The sequence below is a fragment of the Protopterus annectens genome, chromosome 12.part0 (genome assembly GCF_019279795.1).
Source record: "Protopterus annectens isolate FY-2018-M chromosome 12.part0, PAN1.0, whole genome shotgun sequence".
Taxonomy (NCBI): Eukaryota; Metazoa; Chordata; order Ceratodontiformes; family Protopteridae; genus Protopterus; species Protopterus annectens.
The window spans coordinates 603,124,464-603,149,040 of NC_056746.1; the positions used below are offsets into that span (position 1 = coordinate 603,124,464).

Here is a 24,577-nt window from a genome sequence, read left to right on the forward strand (position 1 = left end):
TATAGACTTCATGTAGGTTTGACTACATCCACAATCTGTGTGTGTTATTTATTATGTCTCTTACCATGAAGTCCCAATTGAATGGACTTTGTTGCATAATGCAGTAAATAAGTGAGACCATATTAATGTCTAGTGGAGAAACTACATGTAGAAGAAACTTTCTTAAACAATACAAATAGAGCATCTAGTTGAGTCCTCATAATCAAGCATGCTACATCTCCCTACAGTTCTGTCTCTATGCACTTATTACCAGTCAAGTAATATTCAAGTAGCCCTATCCCAAAGATATAAAAGGATTCAGAGTAAACATGAGTTGGTAGATCTATCAGAATGACCTACCATCTAACAAAAGAGAGAAACAGAATTAATGAATTTAACAAGATACTGAGGAAAACAAATGAAATCATTACCATGTGATTTTTTTGCATGACAGCTGTACAATAGTTTGACATCAGACCCTCTTGGTCAAAAAATGCTGATTTCAGGAAAAAGTGTATTTTCAATGTAGACTTCTGCAATAATTAATTTCTTTAAGTTATGATAGACTCGGCCTGTACTAGGTAAACAGAGTAAGAGACATATAGTTCCCAGCACATGGTTTGCAAGGGTCTCTGCTCCACAAAACAAAAACAAAAATCACTTATTTGAAATCTTAGCATTTTCTGTGAGCCATATTTCTTATGGGAAGGCAGCAAAAAGCCTGAGCTCATGTTAGCCTTCTTCATTGCACAGTAACGTGCTACTTTTATCACTGAGGCTTATTATTTTCATACGTAATTTCCTTTCATGTTATTGCCTTTATTTCATTAAATCTAGATTATATGTTTTGCCATTAAATGTGATTGCATGTCATCACACCTGAAAAACTGCATATATGATTAATTATTTATTTCAACATCGTTATTTTGGTCACTTTGAATCTTACCCAGAAATATTTTGAGAATGCATTGTATTAAATTTTATCCAGATAATAATGATCTGGTTCAAACAGATTAATTTCTATTTCAACTTGCTGAAAATGACTCATTTGGATAAACCTTAATGTGAAATGTTGTTTACCTATTCAGACCATACTGCATGTACTGTGCTATACATTTATTTATGTTTGCACTACACATAAACTCTGTCTTAAATATGCCCATCTACAAAATTCTTATCCTTAGTTTCTTCAACTGATATCTAAATCCTTCTGGAGCTGTTTTGTTCTACCTGATAATAGCCAAACTTCTAAAAACCATAAATTTTACTGTACTGAGAGTTAAAAGAAAAGGAGACATGACAGTGAGCGAAGTCTGAGTCGGCACCCTATGCTACAAATGTATTTTATTTCTTTTGTTAGCTGTGATAAGCCAACTGGGCAAGAGCCCTTTTTCTGTAGAGATTAATGAAAGAAAGCTCTTCAAGGTACATGGGTAGAAATGTGAAATATGTATACAAATTTCCAATAACATTTACAATGCTTGCAGTAACATAATGCAATTAAATAGGTGCTTAGACATCTTAGGAAAGAGAGGCTCACAATGGTGACATAGGTATGCAGTTTTCAACTTTTTACACAAGATCTCAGTGTAAGAAGATAATTACATTAGCATGTTATTAGGTAGATAAACAATATCATGAAGTCACAGCATGTTCTACATTTACTGTATTAGGATGGTATACTTGAAATGAGTACTTACCTACAGAGTGTAGGGTAAGCTATATGATTTACGAACAGAGTAAGGGTAAGTGGAAAAGAATGGCACAGTATGCTTAACGTAGATATTGTTAGTAAGTAAAAATAAAGTAATGTTGGGATTTTACTGTTATTAGGAAACATAGATAAACTGGAGAGGAAGGAGGAGCTGTAGATTCAGCACAATGCATCTTAAACATTTCTATATTGAAGTATAATGAATGTAATTTGCTCATTAGGTCATTGATTTATAGATATGCCAAGGCCACCGAGCCTCATGACCATTTTTACCTTGCTAGTATCCTCCCTCAGGCAGCACCTCCTTTCTTCAGGAATGCTACTCCGGTCAATCCAGGAGTAAATTTGAAGATACCCAGCCAGTCGTCTAGTTTACGTTTAAAGGAAGATAGGGAATTGTATTATTTAACATGCAGATAAAGTTTATTCCAGATTTTTGCAAGATTGTGAGTTATAAATATATACCTTCATTGTGTTTTATTTATTGGTTGCTGAAAATTTAGTTCCCTAGTTCTACTACTGGTAGAAATATTGGACTTGTGGAGCAAAAGGATGTCCAGGACAATTGAGTTTTTAATGGCACAGTAAGCAAGGTAGAGATCTCCCCTTAAATGTTGTTAAGGCACTGAATAAATGGATAAAACTTCCTGCCTCTCCTGCTAGCTCACAGACTATAGGCTTGTAATCTTTTTGGTTAGGAACCTCTCAGGTATAGAATTCTAATTGTTTGAAACATTTAGTGAGATACATCCCAAACAAGGCAAAGTATTCAATAATTGACCTGATTAATTACCTCTTTAGACCTTGATGATATTTCTGAGGCAATTTGTTGGAATAAATAAAAGGATTTTATGGCGGCCATTGTTAAATGATGGTCAAGAGAAAGGCTGCTATCAACCTAGGTACCTAAATCCCTGGCAACATTTTTATTTTGTAGAAGTGCATAGTACTGGCAGTATGATAAGAACAGGTGCTATATACCAAAGGTAATACAATACTTTTTAGCATTTAGTTTGAGCCCATTTTAGTGCACTAAGGGTTTACTAGGGCAAGTTCATTCTAAAGAGTTTAGGTGTCATAGGATCATTTAACAACAACCTTCAGTTTGCAGCAGACTCCAAACATAGTTAACTAAAATTCTTGTTTCTTTTTCTGGATATCTGAGAAGTAGATACCAAAAAGGAGAGGTCCCAACCCTGACGGATACCTCTGGACATCTTCATACATTCTGATGAAGCAGCTGCAAATAGCAGTGTGTGGGCTCTATCTTTCAACCAGTTTACTATCTATCTTGCCATATATGGATCAATTTTTAAAGCATTTAGCTTTTTTATGATGCCAGCTTGGGGAACAGAGTCAAAGACATTAGCTAGGTCATGATATGCTCCATGCACTGCATGGCCACCATCTATAGCCACCATAATCCTTTTAAAGAAATTTATCAGATTAAATAGAAAGGGTCTACACTTCAGAAAACCAAATGTTTAGGTCTCAAATTTAACAGGATTTCTGATATGACAGTGTATAAGGTCAGTTATAATACATTACATTACATGGCTGTGCAGATGAGACTTGTAAGGCTGAACTGTAATTTCCCAGGTTGATGGTAAGGCTACCTTTATGGAGAAGTATTACCACAGTTATGTGGCACTCATTCAATAGGGCCAAAACCAGTAGCTGAACTTAAGATAAACAGTTTGAGGAGTGTTTCTACAAAGGCATGGTTTCTGAACTAGTATAGTCCAGTTTTCAGGTTATTGCTGAATTCAGGGCTATGTTACAAGTTTTTGTGTTGCCCATACCTTACTTGGATAGAAGGAAGTTTCTCTGTTCACCTGTGAGAGAGGAGAGCTTTGAGCAGCCCATCTGTCCCTGGAGGAGTGGTTTCATCCCAGACGTTAGTAGTTTATTGGCCATGTTGGGCTAATTTCTATCTCTTTCATGTCCTGCTATAAAAACCGCATTTGCGCGGTTTTGCTCGCCAGGCTCCATGAAGTCTACTCTTCAATAGTTCCCTTGGAACTAGACAAACTTTCAACTTAAGCACTCAAACCATTCATTTCACAGCCCAGCACTTGCTCAAAACTCATAGCAAGCATTAATTAACCATAGCACTAGACCTCCTATACTGTCCAGAAGGGCAAGGCTCTCTAGTCGTCCCTACCAGCCATTCAGTAAAACAGCTCACTTTACCTATTCAAGCATGTCCAAAGGGCAGTTTCAGGTGTACTTTCCAGTCCAACTGGTGAATCTGGGCATTTTGAGTCAATGTTACAACTGCCTCATGTACACAGACAACCCTCTCCTCCTACCACCAAACACTAATATATGTGAGAGATGCAATTATACAGCCAAACTGGAGACAAAGCTCTCAAAACTGAAGACTGGAGCTGACAGTCAAGAGGAGAAGGAAAATACTTGCAACACACCACCAGTCTCACATAGACCTACTAAACCAACACTGGCAAATAACACACATAAATACACGAAAACATACTCGGAGGCTCTAAATAAAAATCTGCAAAAGCAACAGAGACCTCCAAAGCAGACACCCAAGCAACCTCCACACCCCATCACAAACCATGAAACACATACTTCACATAATCAGTGTGCCATGCAATCATAGCCCTTAAGGCAAAATAACATACCCAACACACTAGTAATAGGTGACTCTATAGTCAGGCACACTGATGTCCCACTAACTAGGCTGGACAAGGAGAAGGTTACAGTTAGCTGCCTGTCAGGTGCCAGGATCCGCCACATAACACAAGCACTCAGGTCGCTCAAGAACAAGTACAAATACGACTCTGTCAATGTCCATGTTCTTATGAATGATCTGAGACGTACCTCCCTGGACTACATGAAAAGAGACATGGAAGAGCTCTCTTATCACATAGCCTAAGCCAGTATGACCCTGACCCTGAGTAGCTTCCTGCCCTCACCAAGAATGATGCCACAGTATAAAGAAAAAAATATCAATTTCAATAATTGGCTAAGTTTCTGGTGTCATTCAAAGGGGATCCAGTATCTGTCTGTCTGGGATGACATGCTTGACAAGCCACATTGCTTAGCAAGAGATAGCTTGCACCTGTCACCCTTAGGCTTTTGAATACTGGCCAAGGCTTTTGACACTCCCATAGTGCCTTTTTTAGGCAAGGCTCAAAAGACAAACCCACCACTGTAAATAACATAAGTAACCAAAAACTAAGGGTAATGCTACTCAACGTCAGAAGTCTAAACCTCAAAATGCATGCACTTGAGGCACTCCTCAGTATGGAGAACATTGATATCTGTGCAGTAACAGAAACCTGGTTTAATGATCCAGAGAGCACCCCAGCACTACCAGGCTATAACTAATACCATACTTTTCGGCCATGGAACCTGGACTGAAACACAAAAGGCGGGGGTGTATCCATATTCTTCAAGGATACCCACATCTCCAGGTTAGTGGTGCAGCACAATGCCTCAGAGATCATCCATGTGCAACTAACAACAGGAAAAACTGCAATTCAAATTGTAGCTTGCTACAGATCACCCACCATGACCCAGGACCCCCATTCTGCATTTCTGGAGACACTGAAAAATATGAAGGTCCTATCAAATGCCCTAATATTGGGTGATTTCAGTTACCCAAACATTAACTGGGAGAGCTATTCAAGTACTAACTCTCTTGCCCAATGCTTCCTAGAATTTATAAATTCGAACGCCTTGGATCAACTGGTCAACACCCCCACCAGAGGTGACATACTGGACATGGTCATCACCAACATGGGGGACCAGTGTTCTACACCAGAGGTCAACCCCTCGCTGGTTAGATCAGACCATAGACTAATCACTCTGGATATCCACATTCCGCCCCCACCCCCAATCAAGGAAACCACCATGAAAAACTTTTCAAAAGCAAACTTCACATTACTTAAGACCGAGGTGGAAAGGTTCACAGCCCCCATGCTAAAGGACAATGCTGTCCAAGCTGCTGAATCCCTTACAAAGGCACTTTATGAGCACCTGCAAGAATGCATGGATCGTGCTATCACAAGCAAAACCAAGAATCACTCCTCCAAGAAAAGGAAACCAGTCTGGTGGACCCTTGCCATAAACAAGCTATGCAATAGAAGGAGGAAACTAGTACAGAAAAGAGTAAAAACCCAAGAAGGAAAGACATCCCTGATCAGTATCAGCAAGAAACTACAATCCCTCATAAAATCATCCAAGGATGGCTTCGAAAGAAAAATTGCCAAGGACTCCAAAGATAACCACAAAGCATTCTTTAGCTATGTCAAGAACCTAAGTGGAAACTGTCAAATCTGCTCTGAGTTAGTGCAAAATGGCACAAAATACACTGAACCGACTGATATTGCCAACACTCTGGCAGACAGGTTTAGTGCATACTTCACCCCCCTCTCACCCCCTAAAGGGCCTATAACCATAACAGAAGAATGTAGAGCCCCAGCAATCACTGACACACAGGTTAAAAGAGCCCTATCCAAAGCCAAAAACACAACTTCAGTGGGACCGGATGGTGTCCCGGGCTGTGTCTTACATAAACTCCAAAATGAACTAACCCCTCACCTAAACACACTGTTCAAACTCAGCCTCTCTACAGGCTACATGCCCATAGAGTGACGCACAGCAACAGTTATCCCATTCCACAAAGGTAGAGCCACAACGGACCCTGGGAACTATTGTCCTATAAGTCTGACTAGCCTGGTCTGCAAGGCTATGGAGCACATCATCATGGAACTCATTAACAGAGACATTGGGAACCTCCAAACATTGGACCCTACCCAGTTTGGCTTTGTTAAGGGCAGATCATGCCTCCTAAACCTGGTGGACTTCTTTGAGACAGTTACCAAGGCTTTAGACTAGGAAAAGGCGGTCCACACAGCTTACCTAGACCTTGCAAAGGCTTTCAACACCATTCCCCATTCTGGTATTGTAGACAAGCTCACCAGCCTGAACATAAACCCCTATGTCACGAGATGGGTTGCCAACTGGCTCACAGATAGAACCCACACAGTAAGAGTTGCAGGCTTTAGGTCCGACTCTAAACCAGTTACAAGTGGCGTCTCCCAGGGCTCAGTCCTGGGACCCCTCCTGTTCAGTATATACTTATCAGAGGTACAAGCTAGCACAGGAGGACTATGGCTGACCAAGTTCACAGACGACTGCAAACTGGGGGCCATAATTGACTCTCCGGGTGATACAGACATCCTCCAGAAGGGTCTCACTGAGACGGATACCTGATGTCAAAATCATGGCCTCAAGCTAAATGCCAAAAAGTGCATAGTTATCCCCTTGGGAAAAAACAAAGTACCCATGAACTACCACATAAGTGGCAGTCCCCTAAATACAGAAAATTAAATAAGGGATCTGGGGACCCAAGTAGATAGTAATCTCTCCTTTGATAATCATATTGCCAACGTGGTTAGAAAATCCTTCTGTGTGGCCCACCTAATCACAAAAGGGTTCGCATTTAGAACAAGAGGTTATTGTTCCCCTCTACTCATCACTCATTAGACCCATCATAGAGTACAACGCCCCATTTGGGATGTACCTTACAAGACACCTGCAACAGCTGGAAAGACCACAGAAGTACCTCACCAAGAGGATTATTGGCCTCAAACAGATGCCCTATGCAGCCCGACTGAAGTAACTCCAGCTGTACTTGGTTGCATACCGCCTACTCAGAGATGATCTCTGCCTGACATACAAGGCCATGTCCAACCCAGAATTGATGGACATGCTCCACCTAAAAAAAAACAAATCCCCAAGAGCCACATGCTCTAGGGATCTAAACCTCGCCATAATAATAAATAGGACTTGCTGGAGGGATAGATTCCTGTCCCAGAGACTCCCCATGCTTTGGAACAGGATTCCAATCTACATTAGGCAGAGTCCCTCACTAACACTCTTCAAGAGAAACCTTGACGAGTGGATGGGAAACAGAAAATTTACCCCGGGGATCACTGCAGTGGCTCTGCTGGACAGAGGCACATGGAACTAATCTAAGGGGGTGGTGAAAGCCAACACATTATGGCTAGGCTTATATATGCCCTCGGGCAGATAGCCTAGTACTTACCTATGAACCTACGAACCTATTAGTTAAGCAACCAGATAGGTCATCTGTTCCCATGGAGAAATTATTTTTGGTCTTGGTTAACATTTTCAGTACTTATCCTTTAGAGATTAATGGAGGAGTAATAATTTGTATATTTTGGGGCTTTAAATAGAAGGCTCGGGGTGAAGTTGCCACTAAATTGTTCACAAGTATATTGTCAATATTAGTAGAGTCACAATAGGAGGCCCCATTTAGAATACATTCTGAGCAATGTTGGATATTGTTTTATAATTTTTTTTTAACATAGCTAAAGAATGATTTATAATTATAATTAACGTTAGAGGTCAGCCTAAGTTCATGGGCTTCTCCTGATAGTGCTCTGTTTTTTTTAATGCTTTTGATATTATCCTTGAGAGTATGGGTTTTGGATTAACTAAACAATTTAAGGAGTTTCTTTTTTTGTTATTGTTGTTATTGTCATATAGTTTACTTATTGTGCTATATCAACAGAGAGATTTGTTTCTGAATTTCCAGTTCTGGTAGGCACTGCTACCTCTGCATTTTTTTTAAATTCCTTAGACAATCTTTCTGCTGTATTAGGGTCTGGCAAGGTCCCGCATACCTCTCACCCATCAAGATTTTTTGCTCAAATGTTTGGTCTGTTCCTCATAAAATTTGTGGTTTTCTGACAAATAATTGAGGATTGATGTCACTAAATAATGACATACTCTTGCATTTCAGACTTTAAACCCTTTGGAAAATGCATGCTAATGCAAAACCTGTTATTATCTGTATGAAAAGTGTCCCAATTTTTGGGCCTTTGTCCTCCCATTAATTTTGGGTTTGTCCACAATTCTTGTGCTAATACGTTGAGAGGTATGACTTGATGTAGTCATAAGTGAATGTTGATATTTTGTTACATAGTAAGTTACGATTGGTATGTTTGTATCCTTAAATGCAACAGGGTTTGCTATCAGAGCTTCAAGAGTTTAAAGAAAAAAGCGACAAGTATATGGTCAGACCTTACTGTGGAAGGAGGTATCAGAGGAGTAATGCAAGAGGTGTCCATATTTGTATGTATCAGGTTGAGAACATTGTCCCCTCTAGTAGGGTTATTTACCAGCCTACATTGGAGATATAGCTCTCCCAGTTTGTCCTGGTTTGTTATTGAGTACTTAAAGTCACCTAAAATTAAAAAAAAAATTTCTAATATTGGGATCATTTAGAACACACTGAGAAATCTTATCTTGTCATAGGGGACAACAAAGGTGTTCTTTAACAAGCTATTAATTGATAACTAATCCTGCTTTGACTCATCTTTATTCAGTAAGTCCAATTTTTGAATCCCTTGGGATCTGCCTGAAGGTAATATGTTCACTGACAAGTATGAAGACTCAACTACAATTGCCACTGTGCCTAAAAGTATGAAATGCACAAAGGTCTGGTGAAGATGGAGTGCTCTCTTTGCAATAACTACTCAGACGTGGATGTTTTCCAAATGGAAGAGTGTCTTGAAGATGAGTCAATTTATTGTTTATACTTCTAGAATTAAGGAGAGCCACGTTAATGCAATCTGATTCTGGTACTGATATGTTGGCTACACTGGGGTATTTATAAACTAGAGTCTGCCTAAAAATGGCACATGTGCAACAAAACTGATAGCTGTATTAAGATCTTCAAAAGAAGTATGTTGTTTGATACCCAGAAATATCTAAGCATGCATAACAAGACAGAAAACCCTTCTTGAAAATGGACAGTCATATAAGTGCCCAGGATACAGGCTAAATCCATCTTTGACTTTTTATCATTTGCATCCACATAGCTGTTGGCAGAATATCAATGCACTCATCCTTCTGCCACAAAATATAACTTGTCGATCAAACAAGAGAAACTCTTGGAAAAGGGGTCTTACTATTTACCCCTAGGTGCTGCATTGTTTGCCTGGCTTAACAATCCACTTCTGCCTTCAAATAATGCAGACGCTACAAACTTAAATCTGTAGATTCAGAATTAGAATTCAAGAAGTGAACATGACTAACATGTAGAACTGTAGGATGATTACTCATCACCCTAAGCATGTTTCCTAATTAACGTTACATCCAAGCTGTTAAAACTGGATCTGTGCATGTCCCTGTGCTGCATCAGTTATCAGTTACTGGTCTCAGGAGTTTGCCTTCTGTTATCAGGGAGTATCTCACTCCTCGTACTAAAGGCTACAAACATCCTGCAAAAAAAAAAAAAAAAAAAAGGAGTGACAGAGGAGACACCCTTGTTGCATACTCCTCATAAGTTTAAAAGGCAATAATAATCCTGCATAAAATCTTGCTTAGATCTTTGTTCTTGGCTTTGACCCTTAATATATCATTAAAAGTAAATCCAGGAATTTCCATGGACATCTGAAGCTGACATTGCTTTTTCCAAACAGTACCAAATACCTTCACACCAGCTGAGCTAACTATTTACACTGAGAGCAAATCTTTTGAAATTGGGGCCATAGAGTAGAAAAACATTGTATTACTTGGCTTTCATATCTAGACTAAATAAAGTACAGAAACTACTTATGTATCACATTTTCCAGATCTCACTACAAATTCAGCTAGATATCAAAGACTGAAAGCAACTGTGACTTATTCTTCAGTTGAATCAGAAAAAATGGAAAATTATTAATATAACATACTGACAATAAACAAAGTGTGGAGGACATAACTAGTATATGGAAAATGTTGTCGAAATTTCACCAAAAGCAAATGTGTATTTGTCAGCATGTTATAGACAAGAGGAAAGCCATAGATTATGACTACAAATATAAATGATACAAGACATTGTAGATGGCATTTTATATGTGGAATACGGAAAAAGCTAACTAACCCCTTATCAGTCATGGTAATCAAAATGTCAGAACCTGTGTCTAACAGTAGCAGGCTATAGCAACAACATGTCACAAAGTGTGTGACAGGTCTGTCAGACTCAAATTACATTCGCAGTTCTGCTACATGGTGAACAGTATTGCAGTATTGATTTATTAAGCACAGATCTTGCTTTTTGAATACATCAGCATTCCTTAAGGAGATACGAGAAGGACATAATGAAAGACTGACAGTGATTGTTGGTTATTTTGATCCTGAGGAGGCATTCAGTGCTATTACATGTAAAGGAGCAAGTGACAAATTAAATGTCAGTTTGTGTGTAGTTCTGTGGTTAAAACATTTTAAACAACAGGATGCAGTAAGCCAGTATGACCTGACGGAGTTATCTTTCCATCCCATTGGAAGTTGACATTACTATACATAGAGTCACGTATTTTCAGACTTCAGGAAATGGATTCTAGATAAAGATGTCTGTTGATGGCTGCAAACTAAATAGCACAATTACTCCAATGAAGGATGCCAGTATGAAGGTGATACATTAGTAATTACCATGCATTTAATACCACTGAATGCAGCCTCCTGAAATTTGGCCTAAAGGACAGGAATTATGGTTGCAAGATAAATGGCTAGTCTCTTAAAACTGACACCATTGCTAGAAATCTTTAAACTGCAGTAGTCATTAGTTTAAAACTTAACTACCATGTAAATGCCAAAGTCAGAAAAGCATGTACTGTAGCATATAATACTAAAGAATTTAAATCCAGTCACATCCAAAACAAAAAAGAACAATTGATAATAATGCATAGGAACCATGAGAGAGCGAAATATCTAATGTTTATTGAATGTTAGTTAAAACCTTTGCATAAAATGTTTCTTCAGGCAATATTTTTTTGTTATTTTTCCTTTGTTGACAAGGTTAGTCCCAGTAAATATTGTCTGGTCTCAATATTCTCCATGTTTTAAGTGTTACCCAACTAGGAAGCTAAAGGAGGCTAAAGGAGTGCTGACGGAGTACTATCAGAGTAAGGGAGACTAAGGGAGGTCTGATAGAGTACTATCAGAGTAAGGGAGACTAAGGGAGGTCTGATGGAGTACTATCAGAGTAAGGGAGACTAAGGGAGTCTGATGGAGTACTATCAGAGTAAGGGAGACTAAGGGAGGACTGACGGAGTACTATCAGAGTAAGGGAGACTAAGGGAGGTCTGATGGAGTACTATCAGAGTAAGGGAGACTAAGGGAGGTCTGATGGAGTACTATCAGAGTAAGGGAGACTAAGGGAGGTCTGATGGAGTACTATCAGAGTAAGGGAGACTAAGGGAGTCTGATGGAGTACTATCAGAGTAAGGGAGACTAAGGGAGGACTGATGAAGTACTATCAGAGTAAGGGAGACTAAGGGAGGTCTGATGGAATACTATCAGAGTAAGAGAGACTAAGGGAGGTCTGATGGAGTACTATCAGAGTAAAGGAGGCAAAGGAATGGCTCAATGAGTACTGTCATAGTAAGAGAGGCTAAGGGATGGCTGAAGGGGTACAATCAGAGTAAGGGAGGCTATTGAAAGACTCAAGAAGTACTATCAGAGTAAGGGGGCTATTGAAAGGCTCAAGGAGTACTATCAGTGCAAGGGAAGCTAAGAGAGTTCTGAAGGAGTACTATCAGATTAAGGGAGACAAAGAGAAGTCTCAAGCAGTACTATCAGATTAAGAGAGGCTAAGGGAGGACTGACGGAGTACTATCAGAGTAAGAGAGGCAAAGGGAGGGCTGAAGGAGTACTATCAGAATAAGTGAGGCAAATGGAAGGCTAAAGATGTACTGTCAGAGTAAGGGGTAGCTAAGGGAAGGCTGATGGAGCACTGTCAGAGTAACAGAGGCTAAGGGAAGGCTCAAGGAGTACTGTCAGTGTAAGGGAAGCTAAGGCAAAGCTCAAGGGGTGCCATCACAGTAAGGGAGGCTATGGGGGGAGGTTGAAGGAGTACTCTCAGGGTAGTGCAACACACAGGTAGAAGCAAATCAGAATATTCAATGGAAAATAAGCACAGGCAAATGCTGCCCTGGGAATGAATACTGATTTAAGGGAAAAAAGGAAAATGTGCTCACTACCCAAGATATATTATTTACAACTATGGTGGAGCAGCACAGAGCACACAGCTCATTGGACTGCAAAGCTATAAACAGCAATTAAAGAAACCAAAAGAAACAATTGAACCAACCAGCAAATATCTCTGGTATAACCAATGGTGTACAGATACTTGGAAAACTGCAACAATGTTCCTTCTGTCACAAGAATGACTACTACAGTTTTCAAGATGGCCCCGGATTAAAAAAAGCTACTGTTAGTAAAAACAAAAGAAATAAAAAAAAATACAGTTTCCATTTACATACTTCAGAAACAGTTTCAGCAACTAAAACTGGTAAAGAAAATCAAGACAGCTATTTATGTTCAAAGGTTTGTATATGTTTTTATGATCAATAGCGGAAAGTGTTTAAAAGTTGTTTCTTGTAAGTGCTTTGGAGTTAACTTTTTATTCTTCTATCAATGGATGTAGTGTTGATCTTTTTGTGTGATCAATTAATTAAATTTCAATGCATAAACAAATGAAGTGCTTGTCAACAGAAGACATTGTCAATGTATCTACATGTAATCAACATAAACATACTATTTAGGTCTCTAAATTATTTACTTCCACTGCAGAACACTCATAAATTTTGACTCCCGCATTGATTCTTAACTAAACCATATTCCAGTTATTTTGTCACATTTACTCTGCCCCACTACTGTTCATTCCAAACCAATAACCATTTATGCATATTTCTAATTCTTATACTCAGCATCCTTGCAATATTCAAAATAACATTTACAGTCATCTACCATATGCACTATCAAGGTCCAGTGATTGTTCTTCTTTTCCACTATAACTTTGCCCCATCTTGTTTTTCTTTTTCCACTATAACTCTGCACCATCTTGACAAGTGGGCCAAAGCATTAGCTTTCTGTTTCCACCTAATATCATTCCCTCTTCTCAGCATGCCCTTCACCCACTGAGGTTGTTTTAGCATTAGCTTTCTGTTCCCACCTAATATCATTCCCCCTTCTCAGCATGCCCTTCATCCACTGAGGTTGTTTGTCTCCCTGTAGGTGCCATCTTTCAAACCGTCACTCTCTTAGCAATCCACAGAGTATTATCCTCTAGCCTTTGTGGTCACTAGTAACACAATAATTGTTTTCCTAGTTTATATTTGTTTCACAATGGAATTGTTTCCTACTATCAACTTGTACTCAGAAATGTATGTCGTTTTGCTGACGCAGGCACTTTGCCATGCTGACTTAGTGACTATTGTTTAAAGTGTATTCTAATGAGCAAATGATATACAGTGGTATTTAACATTATTTCCGCCTTTATTTTTAAAGTGTCTTATTTCCTCAACTTCCACTTGTGAAACTAACATTTATTGTTAGGCTGAATTGCTACAGCAACTTATAAATTGCTATTTGCAATGTACTTTAAGTAAAGTAGTACTGCTGAAACATCTGCTAATATTAGTAATATTTATTAGTTTGGTGGCTGTCTTCAAAATAGGTGAAACAGCATGCATTTACTGATTTTAATATTCAAATGCCTTATTGGTAACTTAACAGCCACTAGGTGGTCTTGTTAAAGAAAAAATGTAGCAATTTCTGTTAGCATTAGTGGCACTACATTTGGTTTAGTTCTGTCAAGTGAGTCAGTGAAAAAGCAAGTGTTTGCTGACTTTAGTGTTAACAACACCACATTGCCAACACTGTGGACCCAGCTCTGTTCTGCACTTATTCTAGGATAGAAGCAGTAAGTGTAAGTGCACTAGTGTCAGAAGTTACCAAATAACTGAGTGCACTATTAAGCACTTCTGTGCATTTTCTGCCCTTAGTAACAAATGCTACACTTTTATGTTTGTGACTGCTCTTCTAGTGTGTTCATACCACTAAATGTCTGTATATAGTATATCTACTATTGCTACTATATTTTAAAGTGCTAGTTATTTTTAACAAGTGAACTTGTCTACTAAGGAGCCCTTAACATACAGACTGCTGTTTCATTGTTTCAAAGTGCTAGTTATATATATTCAATTTGCTGCAGTGGTGCAACATGTAGCACACTCGCCCTTAGTATAGAAGGCTGTGGGTTCTATTCCCACATTAGGTAGATCAATTGCTGACACTGCAGTGCAGTATAAAGGGAATGCTGCACTCCTGAATTAGTCACCTTTCAGATGAGATGCTAAACTGAGGTCCCATCTACTTGAGTTGATGGAAGTAAAAGATCCCACGGTACCTACTGAAAGCAGTAGGAGTTCCCAAATGCTCTGGCCAAATTTCCCAAAGTAATATAAATACCACCTTGGGTGTCCAGCCTAGTTAGACTAACACAGTCAAGAAAGGATGAATAAAAATAAATGCTACTGCTGCTATCTTTTCAATGCATTAGTTATAAAAAATGAGTGTGTTACATAAATTCAGATCAGTTAAGGTGGCGATAGTTAAGTGTTATTTCTTTGCTGAAGGGTGTGCTTGTAGATGTATGTGATGATATGGGCAAGTGTCAGCATATCCAGCTGAAGTTCTATAAAGAATGATATGTCCTTTGAATATCAAACTGAATTGTACAGATGCTTATGTTACAAATGTATTGGAACTGTATGGCATTTGAATAGCAAACTTATTTGCACAGATGATTATGTTACAAATATTTTAGAACTGTATAGAATTTGAATATCAGAATGTACTTGTAAAGTTGCTAGTGTTGAAAAATGTATCAACAGTGGTTCCTGCTGGACAGAAAGGAAATATACATGCAGGTAGTAACTGATTAAATGTATATACTGTAACCGAGAATACTGGAAGAGCAGGGGCCAACCAGCTAGCTTACTTTAAGAAAAATAAAGAAAATGTAAATGAGCTGTTAAACCATTAAAATGACATCCCACAGTGATAAAAAGGACCAGAGATGTCAGGTCTGGAAGAAGCCATTGTTTAATAAACTCTGTAAAGAAGAGGGGCAGTACTGTAATCGTTTCTTGCCTCAAGGGCATTGCCATAAACATTTAGATGCATATTGTAGCAAATCTATGCTAAATTCCTGTCTCACCTTCAAAGGAGGGAGTGTGGGAACAAGAGCCAGATGTGATATCATCTGGTAGCCAGCCAAGAGATGATGTTATAAATGAGAGATTGATCTCAGTATTCTGTATTCTATCTTGGGCCTGACAAGAAGAGCCACTCACCACATCATCTGCCTTGCTCTATTAAGTAAGTAGGGAACAGTAATTCTCCTAGATTCAGTCTGGAAAATATAATGAAACTTAGTTTAGATATTGTTTTTCTTTATTTGTCTGAGTCTGTCCATCAATGTTATTTTCAGTATTTCCTGTGATTTGAACTCTGTGGTTTGCTGTAAATATATATTCAGCATTTTCATTTCTTTTATTATTTATTAAATATATTTAAGACTTTTATTGTGGCTGCACATTTTAGAAAGTATTTAACTAATGAGAGTACTTAAATTTATTTGGTGACACTGTGTGGGCCACTCCAGAGAGCATAGCTGCCTTGCTCAACTACTACCATTTGTATTAGTTAATATATTACATAGTATAACTGGACACCCTTTGTCAAGGGCCTTAGAGTAGCTGATTTTGGAGTTTCTGGTGGCTGTGATAACTACCTTATACTCTGGACAGAAGGGGGCACTGCAGGTAAATCTGTGCCAGCCTTTCCCAGGTGTGTGTGTGTGTGTGTGTGTGTGTGTGTGTGTGTGTGTGTGTCTGTGTCTGTGTGAAAAATCAAATCTCAGTGTGTGTGTGTGTGTGTGTGTGTGTGTGTGTGTGTGTGTGTGTGTGTGTGTGTGTGTGTGTGTGTGTGTGTGTGTGTGTCAGCTACTTGGAGCAGGGACATGAAGCACTGAGTTCTGGAAGACTTGGCTTGGATAATGTGGCAGAGGACATAACCGTACAGCTATGCTAGTGAGAAGTTTTATTGTGGATCTGGAGGGAGAGAGATAGAGAAATCCAGACCCCAGACTAAGCGTGGTCTCTTTGTGCTCTTTAGGGAAATTATGCTTGATGCAGAGAGGTCTGCATCTGTAAATACTGAGTGTATCCATTTGTATTCTAAGTGAAAGTCGGTCTCCAGTGTCAGTGTTACTGTTCCAGCATGGGGACATCACATACTGGTTGGCAGTGGTGGGATCATCACACTTTATAATGATACTAACACTGTCTGGCAAGTGATACTAGACTGTGTGGCTAATCTTCAGTTGCATAATATGCACTGGTCTCCTGAACAAGGATGTCCCTCTGCACTGAATGAAATGACTTACCTTGTTCATATTTTCTCTCATGCTGATTGTAAATTTAAAAGTCTTTATAGCACAGTACAGCCCTGATAGAAGTCAAGTAGAATAAACTCCTGCCTACCTACAGGTGCCCTTGAAACTCTTTCTTCTGGCATTACTGACTAAGTATTGCCAGATGTGATTCAGATGCTTGAATGGGGATTAGCAGTCCTTTTGGATTCCTGCTATTATTAGCCTATCCTGTCTATTTAATGTTCTCATCAAATCCTTCTGCACTGTATGCTTATTAAAGTATTGTTTTATTTTCCTTCTATTTCAGCCAGTCTCCCTTTTAGCATTATTTTGATTGCCACAGTCCTATATTTAGCATTCAGAATTAAGCTACAAAAGCTCACCTACTTGCCACCAAACTTAATTTGAGTGAGGACTCCCTCTCAAATAAGAAGCGAGCATTGCCTGCACATACTGACATATATGTTCCCCCTTTCACTATAGTTTGTCATCTTAAAGTATTCACTACCAATGTATATATTAACAGCTTCATGTTAAAAAAGTGTATGACTTAGCTCATTGTACATTTCAACTCGGCTATTAGACATGGTCCCTTTAAGAATCCCCTTATAAGCCACTTGGCATTCTCCAAGTCAGTTGCTTTATAATCCATCTGCTATTTCCCACATTCAAAACAATTTCAGCAATTTTGCCCTTCCAGGCAGACATAGTTGATCATATATGCCCTTTTCTGTTATTGGTCCACTGTCTAATACTTTTCTTCAACTCTAAGTCCTTTACTTACCCTGAGGTGCTATTATGCTTTGCAATTCCAGCATTGTTCTTTCACTAAACCATATTTCAGTTCTCTTATTAAACTTCTGCCTCATTATTGTGCCTTCTAAACCATATTCATTTCTACATATTTCTGACTCTAGTACTCAGCATCTTTGCAATATCCAAAATAACATTCACAGTCACTTACCCTGCACACTACCAAGGTCACTGATTGTTTTTTTTAATTTCCCACTCTAACTCTGCATCATGTCAACAGGTGGGCCCCACTTAGCTTACCCTCAATACATTCAGACTCATTCTGTTCTTCTATCCCATTTTCTATCTAGCCCTCTTACACTAAATTTATACCTGACTAGCCTCATCCCCTTCATCTCAGACCAGCCCATCATATAACCTTATTTTACAACTCCTCTTCCTGCTATCAGATCTTTCCAACATCTTAACATTCTCTAGCCATCACCCCACCCCATTAGCCATTTTGAGTGCCAATATTTCAATAGGGTGCCATTTTGAAGGAGGAATGAGGTTTAAGGGAAGGCAGGAAGTGAGCTTTGTAATGTTTGATTGATAATGACTGGATATATTATAAGTGATATATAATGCTTGCAACTAAAAATATGTCAGTATGGTTTGTTTTCATTTATATAAGACTATGTCCTACAATACATACTCAACAACCAGTTTCTCTCTCCTTCCCAGCATGGATTTTGGCTGCACACAGCACCACCACTGCCCTACTTTCTTTCACAAACCTCATCAACCAAAACAAACACACAGGCAGTCTAACATCTGCCATATTCTTGGACCTGTCAAAGGCCTTTGATAAGGTTAAACTAGTTCAATCCCTTACTGACCTTGGCCTTAGTAGCCATGCATTAGCCTGGTTTCAGAACTATCTACAAGGAAGACAACAAGCAGTTTGATGGGAAAACAACCTATCCTCACTGCTACCCATCACCACAGGATTCCTACAAGGGTCCATTCTAGGTCCCCTTCTGTTCTCCATTTTTACCAATAATTTTCACAGCATCTGTCAAGCTGCAACTGTTATTCAATATGCTGATGACTCAACACTAGTCTGTTCAGCCAGTGATCCTCAGAAACTCCTCTCTATTTCCCAAAAAGTCTTCCAAACTACCAAAACCTGGTTTCTTAACAAAAACCTAATACTAAATACCAAAAAGATTAAACTGTTCCTATTTAAACCACAATACCCAACCCATTTAATATTGTGTCCAGGGATGGCACTATCATCTCTCCAGACACTCATGGTGTAAGCATTGATAACAACCTCAAATTTGATCAGCATATAAATCAAACAATTAGAAACATCCGCAAAAAACTGGGCAGTCTATATAAAAATAAACCCTTTCTAACCCAGCCTGCCAGGATAACTATTGCTCAAACTCACCTCCTTTTCACACTATTATATGCCTCACCCATTTTCACCAACCTACCAAAAACTGAAACTGCCAAGCTCAACACTTGTTACAATTAAATTGCCAAATTTGCTACCAGTGCCCCCTACCGAGCCCACCACTGTCATTCCCTGAAACAACTTGAATGGCTAGACTTCCCTGATCTCCTAATCTTCCATCAGCTTTCCTTTGCCCACAAACTTTTACTACTCCCAGATAAAACTCCAACACTGGCCAATCTACTAGAACTACAAACTAATCGTAGACAACTTCGCTCTAGTGATAAAGAGCTAATCAAGGTCACCAAAAGCAATAACACAGCAGGGGGCCCTCTCTTCCCTAATTACATAGGTAACATTTGGAATCCCCTACCTTCTGCTATTACCTCAGCAGACTCAAAGGTTGCATTTAAAAGACTCTTCAAATTACACCTAAAACTCACATGGATATGCTCATGCTCCCCACCAGGTTGACCTCCCCAACCATACCCACCCTCTTCCCCATTCTCTTGCTCCCTGTCTCAGCTATACCATTAAGAGGAACTGCAGCTTTTTTAACTTCTAGCTTCCTCTCAGTGTCACCTCTGCATCTGCCCCCTTATCTATACCTATACAGATAGTGGCACTAAAATACAGCTAGGACACTCTTCAAAACTTTTATAATTTTCTTTCTTTCTACATCTTTCCACCTGCTTTTTCTTTCCTTTCTTACTTAATCTTTATATCCTACCACTTAACTCAGTTGTTTCACCTGCAACTATACACCTGACTATGTCTAACTTGTACACATCCCAACTGTATAAAGTAAAAATAATGCAACTTCTAGACATAGAGTTAACCCATGTATGTTATTCTGCATTTTCTCTTACTTATGTATTGTCTCATCTAATTCTAAAATTGTAAACAATGCGCACATTCTATGTAACTATGTTAATTTTAAGCTTCGTATTATCTATGTAAATTTGCATGCTTCTGTATACTCCTAATATTTGCTTGTAATTATATCTGTGGAGCTTTTCTCCCCAGGCCTCCACTGAAAATGGACATGCATCCAGTCGGACTTTCCCGGTCAACAAATGTAAAATAAATAAATAAATAAAAATATAAAGGTATGACTGCCTATGTCATAAGTGATAATTTAATAAAGATGTTTCTTGTTTAAAAAAATTGTTCTAATAATTAATATATGACCCTCCCAACAACATAAATAAATTCCATATTCCTATTATATCTAACTATAATCAGTCTTCTAAGTACATTGCCAAATTATACCTCCTCTTTTTCCTTAATTTTAAATCACAATGCTCCTAACTCAGGCATCATTACTTTGCATGCACATTACACTGTCTGACTTCTGTGCCCTACAGTACTACTCTCAGACTGAATCCCTCCACTGTGGCTCTGTTAACTGCACAGTCTTTCACTGTTTCATTAATAAGCAAACATACTAGCATAGCAGACCAGATGCACTTCTATGTGCCTTTGCTCTCTTGCCACTGGGACCACCCCCCAATCCCCAGTGCTACTTCTTCTTATCTGGTTGTCTTTCTTCCACTAGGCCTGCACGTGCACATGCAATCCTTACACCTTGTGCTTATGGGATGCATGTTTGTTTGTCTTTTCAGCTTTTCCCAGTTATTGGTCGCCACAGCGGAACTCCTGTCCGCTAATGATTGGCATTTGATTTTTATGGTGTCGAGTTGCCAGCCCGACGCCCAACCTTCAGCGAAGGCGCGCCCATTCACGCATGTCTTTTGGAGGCCACTCAACCATGGGGAGGACATGCAGACTCCACACAGAAGGCACTCCAACCAAGAATCGAACAGGAGAACCTCTTGCTGTGAGGCAACAACGCTACCGCTGTACCACCATGGATTAAAAAGAGAAAATGGGATGCATAATTTGTTAACTCTTAAATTGCTGCTTTGTGCTATTGTGGTATGTAGCATAAATGAAGACATCCTCATGCCAGTCAAGGCAATATGCAAAGTACTAAGAGTATTAAGTGCAAGTAGATCAAGCAGGTAAAATTCATAGTCAATCACATTTTTGTTTAAGCACTGGGAATCTACCAGCATGTTGGGGGAGGGGACAGGGAGGAAGATCCCATATATTACATTGTACCTGTGCATGTGACAAGGGTGGATGGACAAGAGTGGCATCATTCACACAATATTGCTTCCAGGGACATGATAAGAAGAAAGGAGGCAGAAGTGGCATTTTGTTTATATAATACTGCTGTTAGAGACTGCTAAGAGAGGGAGACAGACAGACCAGTCATTCTTAAAATAATGATAATAGGATATAACAACAGCCTGAGGTGAAAGGGCATTTCATACTTGTCCTTCATATTGTACAACTGCTGAGGACCATCCCCCTGGGGCTGAAGGTAAGGGGTTCTTTTCTTAAAAAAAGCTACAGGGCACATAACTGGATTTAAGTAAGATACAACTTGTGTGTGGCTTATGTGACTCTGTGCTGACACCAGCAGGAATCTTATTTTGTTCATGGAATGGTATGTTTCCTAATCTTAGGTTAATCCAGGTCATGTAGCATATCCTACAGAATACAGACAAGGAATTCTGTATAAATCTTGCCCACCGGTAATGAATACTTGTGCACAAACCTAGAGAGCTGAGAATAAAGACAAAAACCTGGCAACATCTTAATTCTGGATGCTAGTACAACATGCAATATTGCATCTTCATAATACCTTAGATAATATGCTAGTGGCAACTGCTTTATCTTTTGTAGGTAATATACTTCATCTGTAGTAAATTGTTACAGGTATAGGTAGGCACAATATTAAACTTAAAATGTGTTTTTTTTATCCTGAAAAATAACATTTGCTTTTTTATTATTATTTTAGGAAAACATCACTATTCTTCCTGAAGGAATCAGAACTGCCATGTCTTTTGCTATATTTCAGCAAGTCAAACAACTGTTTCCAGCATTTAATGAGTCTCAGTGGAAAGACACCTTCCAGAAATACTTGAAATTGATCATCTCTGACATAAATATTGGAACACTTGGCGAGATCCCAAATAAAATCTCTTGTACAGCTTTTCAATCAGTGTATGTGATTTTAATATGTTCAAGCCATATCTTTAGGGGGGCTTGCTACTGCCTCTTGATTTAAAGCACTTTTTTTTTTTTTATTTTATTGTTGTATACAGTTTGAAAACAGCACAAATGATTGATAGGAGTGATTAGAGCTTAACTATTAAATAAAACAAAACACATCTCAAAACCCATGCATTAAAATCAACAACTGTAATGAGTTACTTGTTTACTACCTTCATCCCATTTATCATTAGAAACTTAAGCAGAACAAACTAATTCTTCAAATGCTTAAATAACTTTGCAAAAATCACTTGACCCACAGACAGTAAAACATAATGTTAACTTAAAGAGACGTGAACCAATGTCATTCTAAAAACCTTCTTTCTCCATTATTAAATATATATTACAGTCTATAAAAAGTATAAGACATCTATTAAAATGTTAACTGATAACAGCAATGAAATCAATACAAGTGATTATGATCAGATCTCCAATTATGATTAGGATGTTGTATGTCTGCACTACGGATATCAAGAAATTCACCTTAAGAGCAAAGTCTGAGAGGTGAATCTTGACCTCCATTTTAAGAGCACAGAACTTCCTGGATTATTAACAGAAAGACCTGACCATAATTCTTGGAGGTCCATGGGAGTTTATGTAATCCCATGTACTGCAAAAGTTAGGAGGAGATGAAGACAGTGTAATAGTTGTAAGTGTTTCAAAGCTTAGAAACCTGTAACATACTACCTGCTGCCGCACAGAGAGTGGTCACTCAAGAAGATCATCAGGAAACCCGTAAATACTTTGTTGGGATTTAGCAAAAATCCAGATGAAGCATTTAAGTTGGTTTAATGACTTTCTATTGATCTTTTGTTATATCTGCTCGGTTTTCAAATCAGGCCTAATTTCCATAGAACAAGCTACCAAGTAAGTAAATAAATAGACAACCGTACAATTGCGGAAGAGTTACATAAATCAGGCCTGGTTTCCTTAGATCAGAGAAGAAATGTATTATCATGAATTGTAAAATAAGATGAAAGGGTATAGTTAACCGTAAATGGGGAAGAAAAGCTGTAATAAGATTAATTATGACGATTACGTTTTTAACACTGGTATGTGAAAAAAGTAGTTTTTTCATTCACATGCATTGGCTAGTAAGAACAAGAGTCTCTACTCCAGTATAGTGCTTTCTGTTTCAGTGGCTTGCTAGAGTCACAAAGCAGCCATATACATGCAGCTTTACTTGCAATTGGTTTAAGGATATGGGAAGCCCCCAGTGAAATAGGATTTTTTATATATATTTAAAAATAACTGTAAATTCAGTATTCCTTTAAATCACTGGACCTTGATTGATCCACCCTTTACTTTGATTAAATTTCAGTTGTCCTCCCACTGAGTGTTGATCATACTTACTATTTGCAAATATTCAAGCTAATAAGCCTAGCTAGAGAAAGTAAAAAAAAAAAAAAGAAAGAAAGAAAATTCTTCAGGATGAAAGCCAGACAGGTTGAAGGAGGAGAGGGGGAAAGAAATGCAGCATGCCACATTCAAGGGGCCAATGCAATTCTTAAATTTGTCTTGACAATATCAAACGTAGGAAATGAGAATATAGGACAGTAGGAAAGGGGGAGAAAGCAAGTAGAGGGAGACACATAACAGAAGCAGGGAAAGTATGACTGTGAGGGAAGAGAAGTTTTTTTTTTTTTCAATTTATTTATTTTTGACATGTTCATTTTGTCATTTTGTTTTCCCATGAGGGATAGCTTCAGAAGGATGTAAGGGAAGGTTAAGGTATGGTAAAATGTTCAGGGTAGCTAGCAGGGGCAAACCTATAATACACTCAAAGACTGATGGGGAGGTGCTGACACACTGAAGGAGGGGTAGGACAGTAGGACAGATAAATAATTAAATAATAACTTTGCTTAATGAGTAACTGTTGTGATTTTGTCTATTTTAAATACATTGTGTGAGATATTTGTACAAAGGCATTATCCTGAGTCTAAAATAAGGGTAGTGTTAAAAAAAGAATAGAGAGAAAGGATTGTAATATATAGGTTCATAGTAAAAAACAATGTCCAAAATAAGGAGGAAAGTGCCTTGAAAATATCACCAAAAAACAGTCAGCCAAAGCACTCAGGAATCCAGTATACCAATGCAACTCCACGAAGTAGGATAGGCAACTCAATTTATTTTTAACGCTTCCAAAACACTGTATTTTCGTTCACATACATATAGTACTTCATCAGAAACATTTTCAAAAGTGAATTCCCTCCATATATACTCCTCCCCAAACTGAGTTAATGACATAATTGATCTAATAAAGTTTATTAAGTAATTAAGCAACCAAAATTAATCTAAT

The 24,577-nt window shown here is 38.5% G+C and overlaps 1 protein-coding gene across 1 annotated transcript in view; it reads left to right on the forward strand.

Moving 5' to 3' along the window:
* Positions 1–24,577, forward strand: part of LOC122816739 — a 1,006,513-nt gene that overhangs the window by 818,454 nt on the left and 163,482 nt on the right. Inside the window, exon 44 of the mRNA XM_044089733.1 lies at positions 22,025–22,230. Coding sequence (XP_043945668.1) covers positions 22,025–22,230 — 206 coding nt within the window. The remainder of the gene's footprint in view (positions 1–22,024; positions 22,231–24,577) is intronic.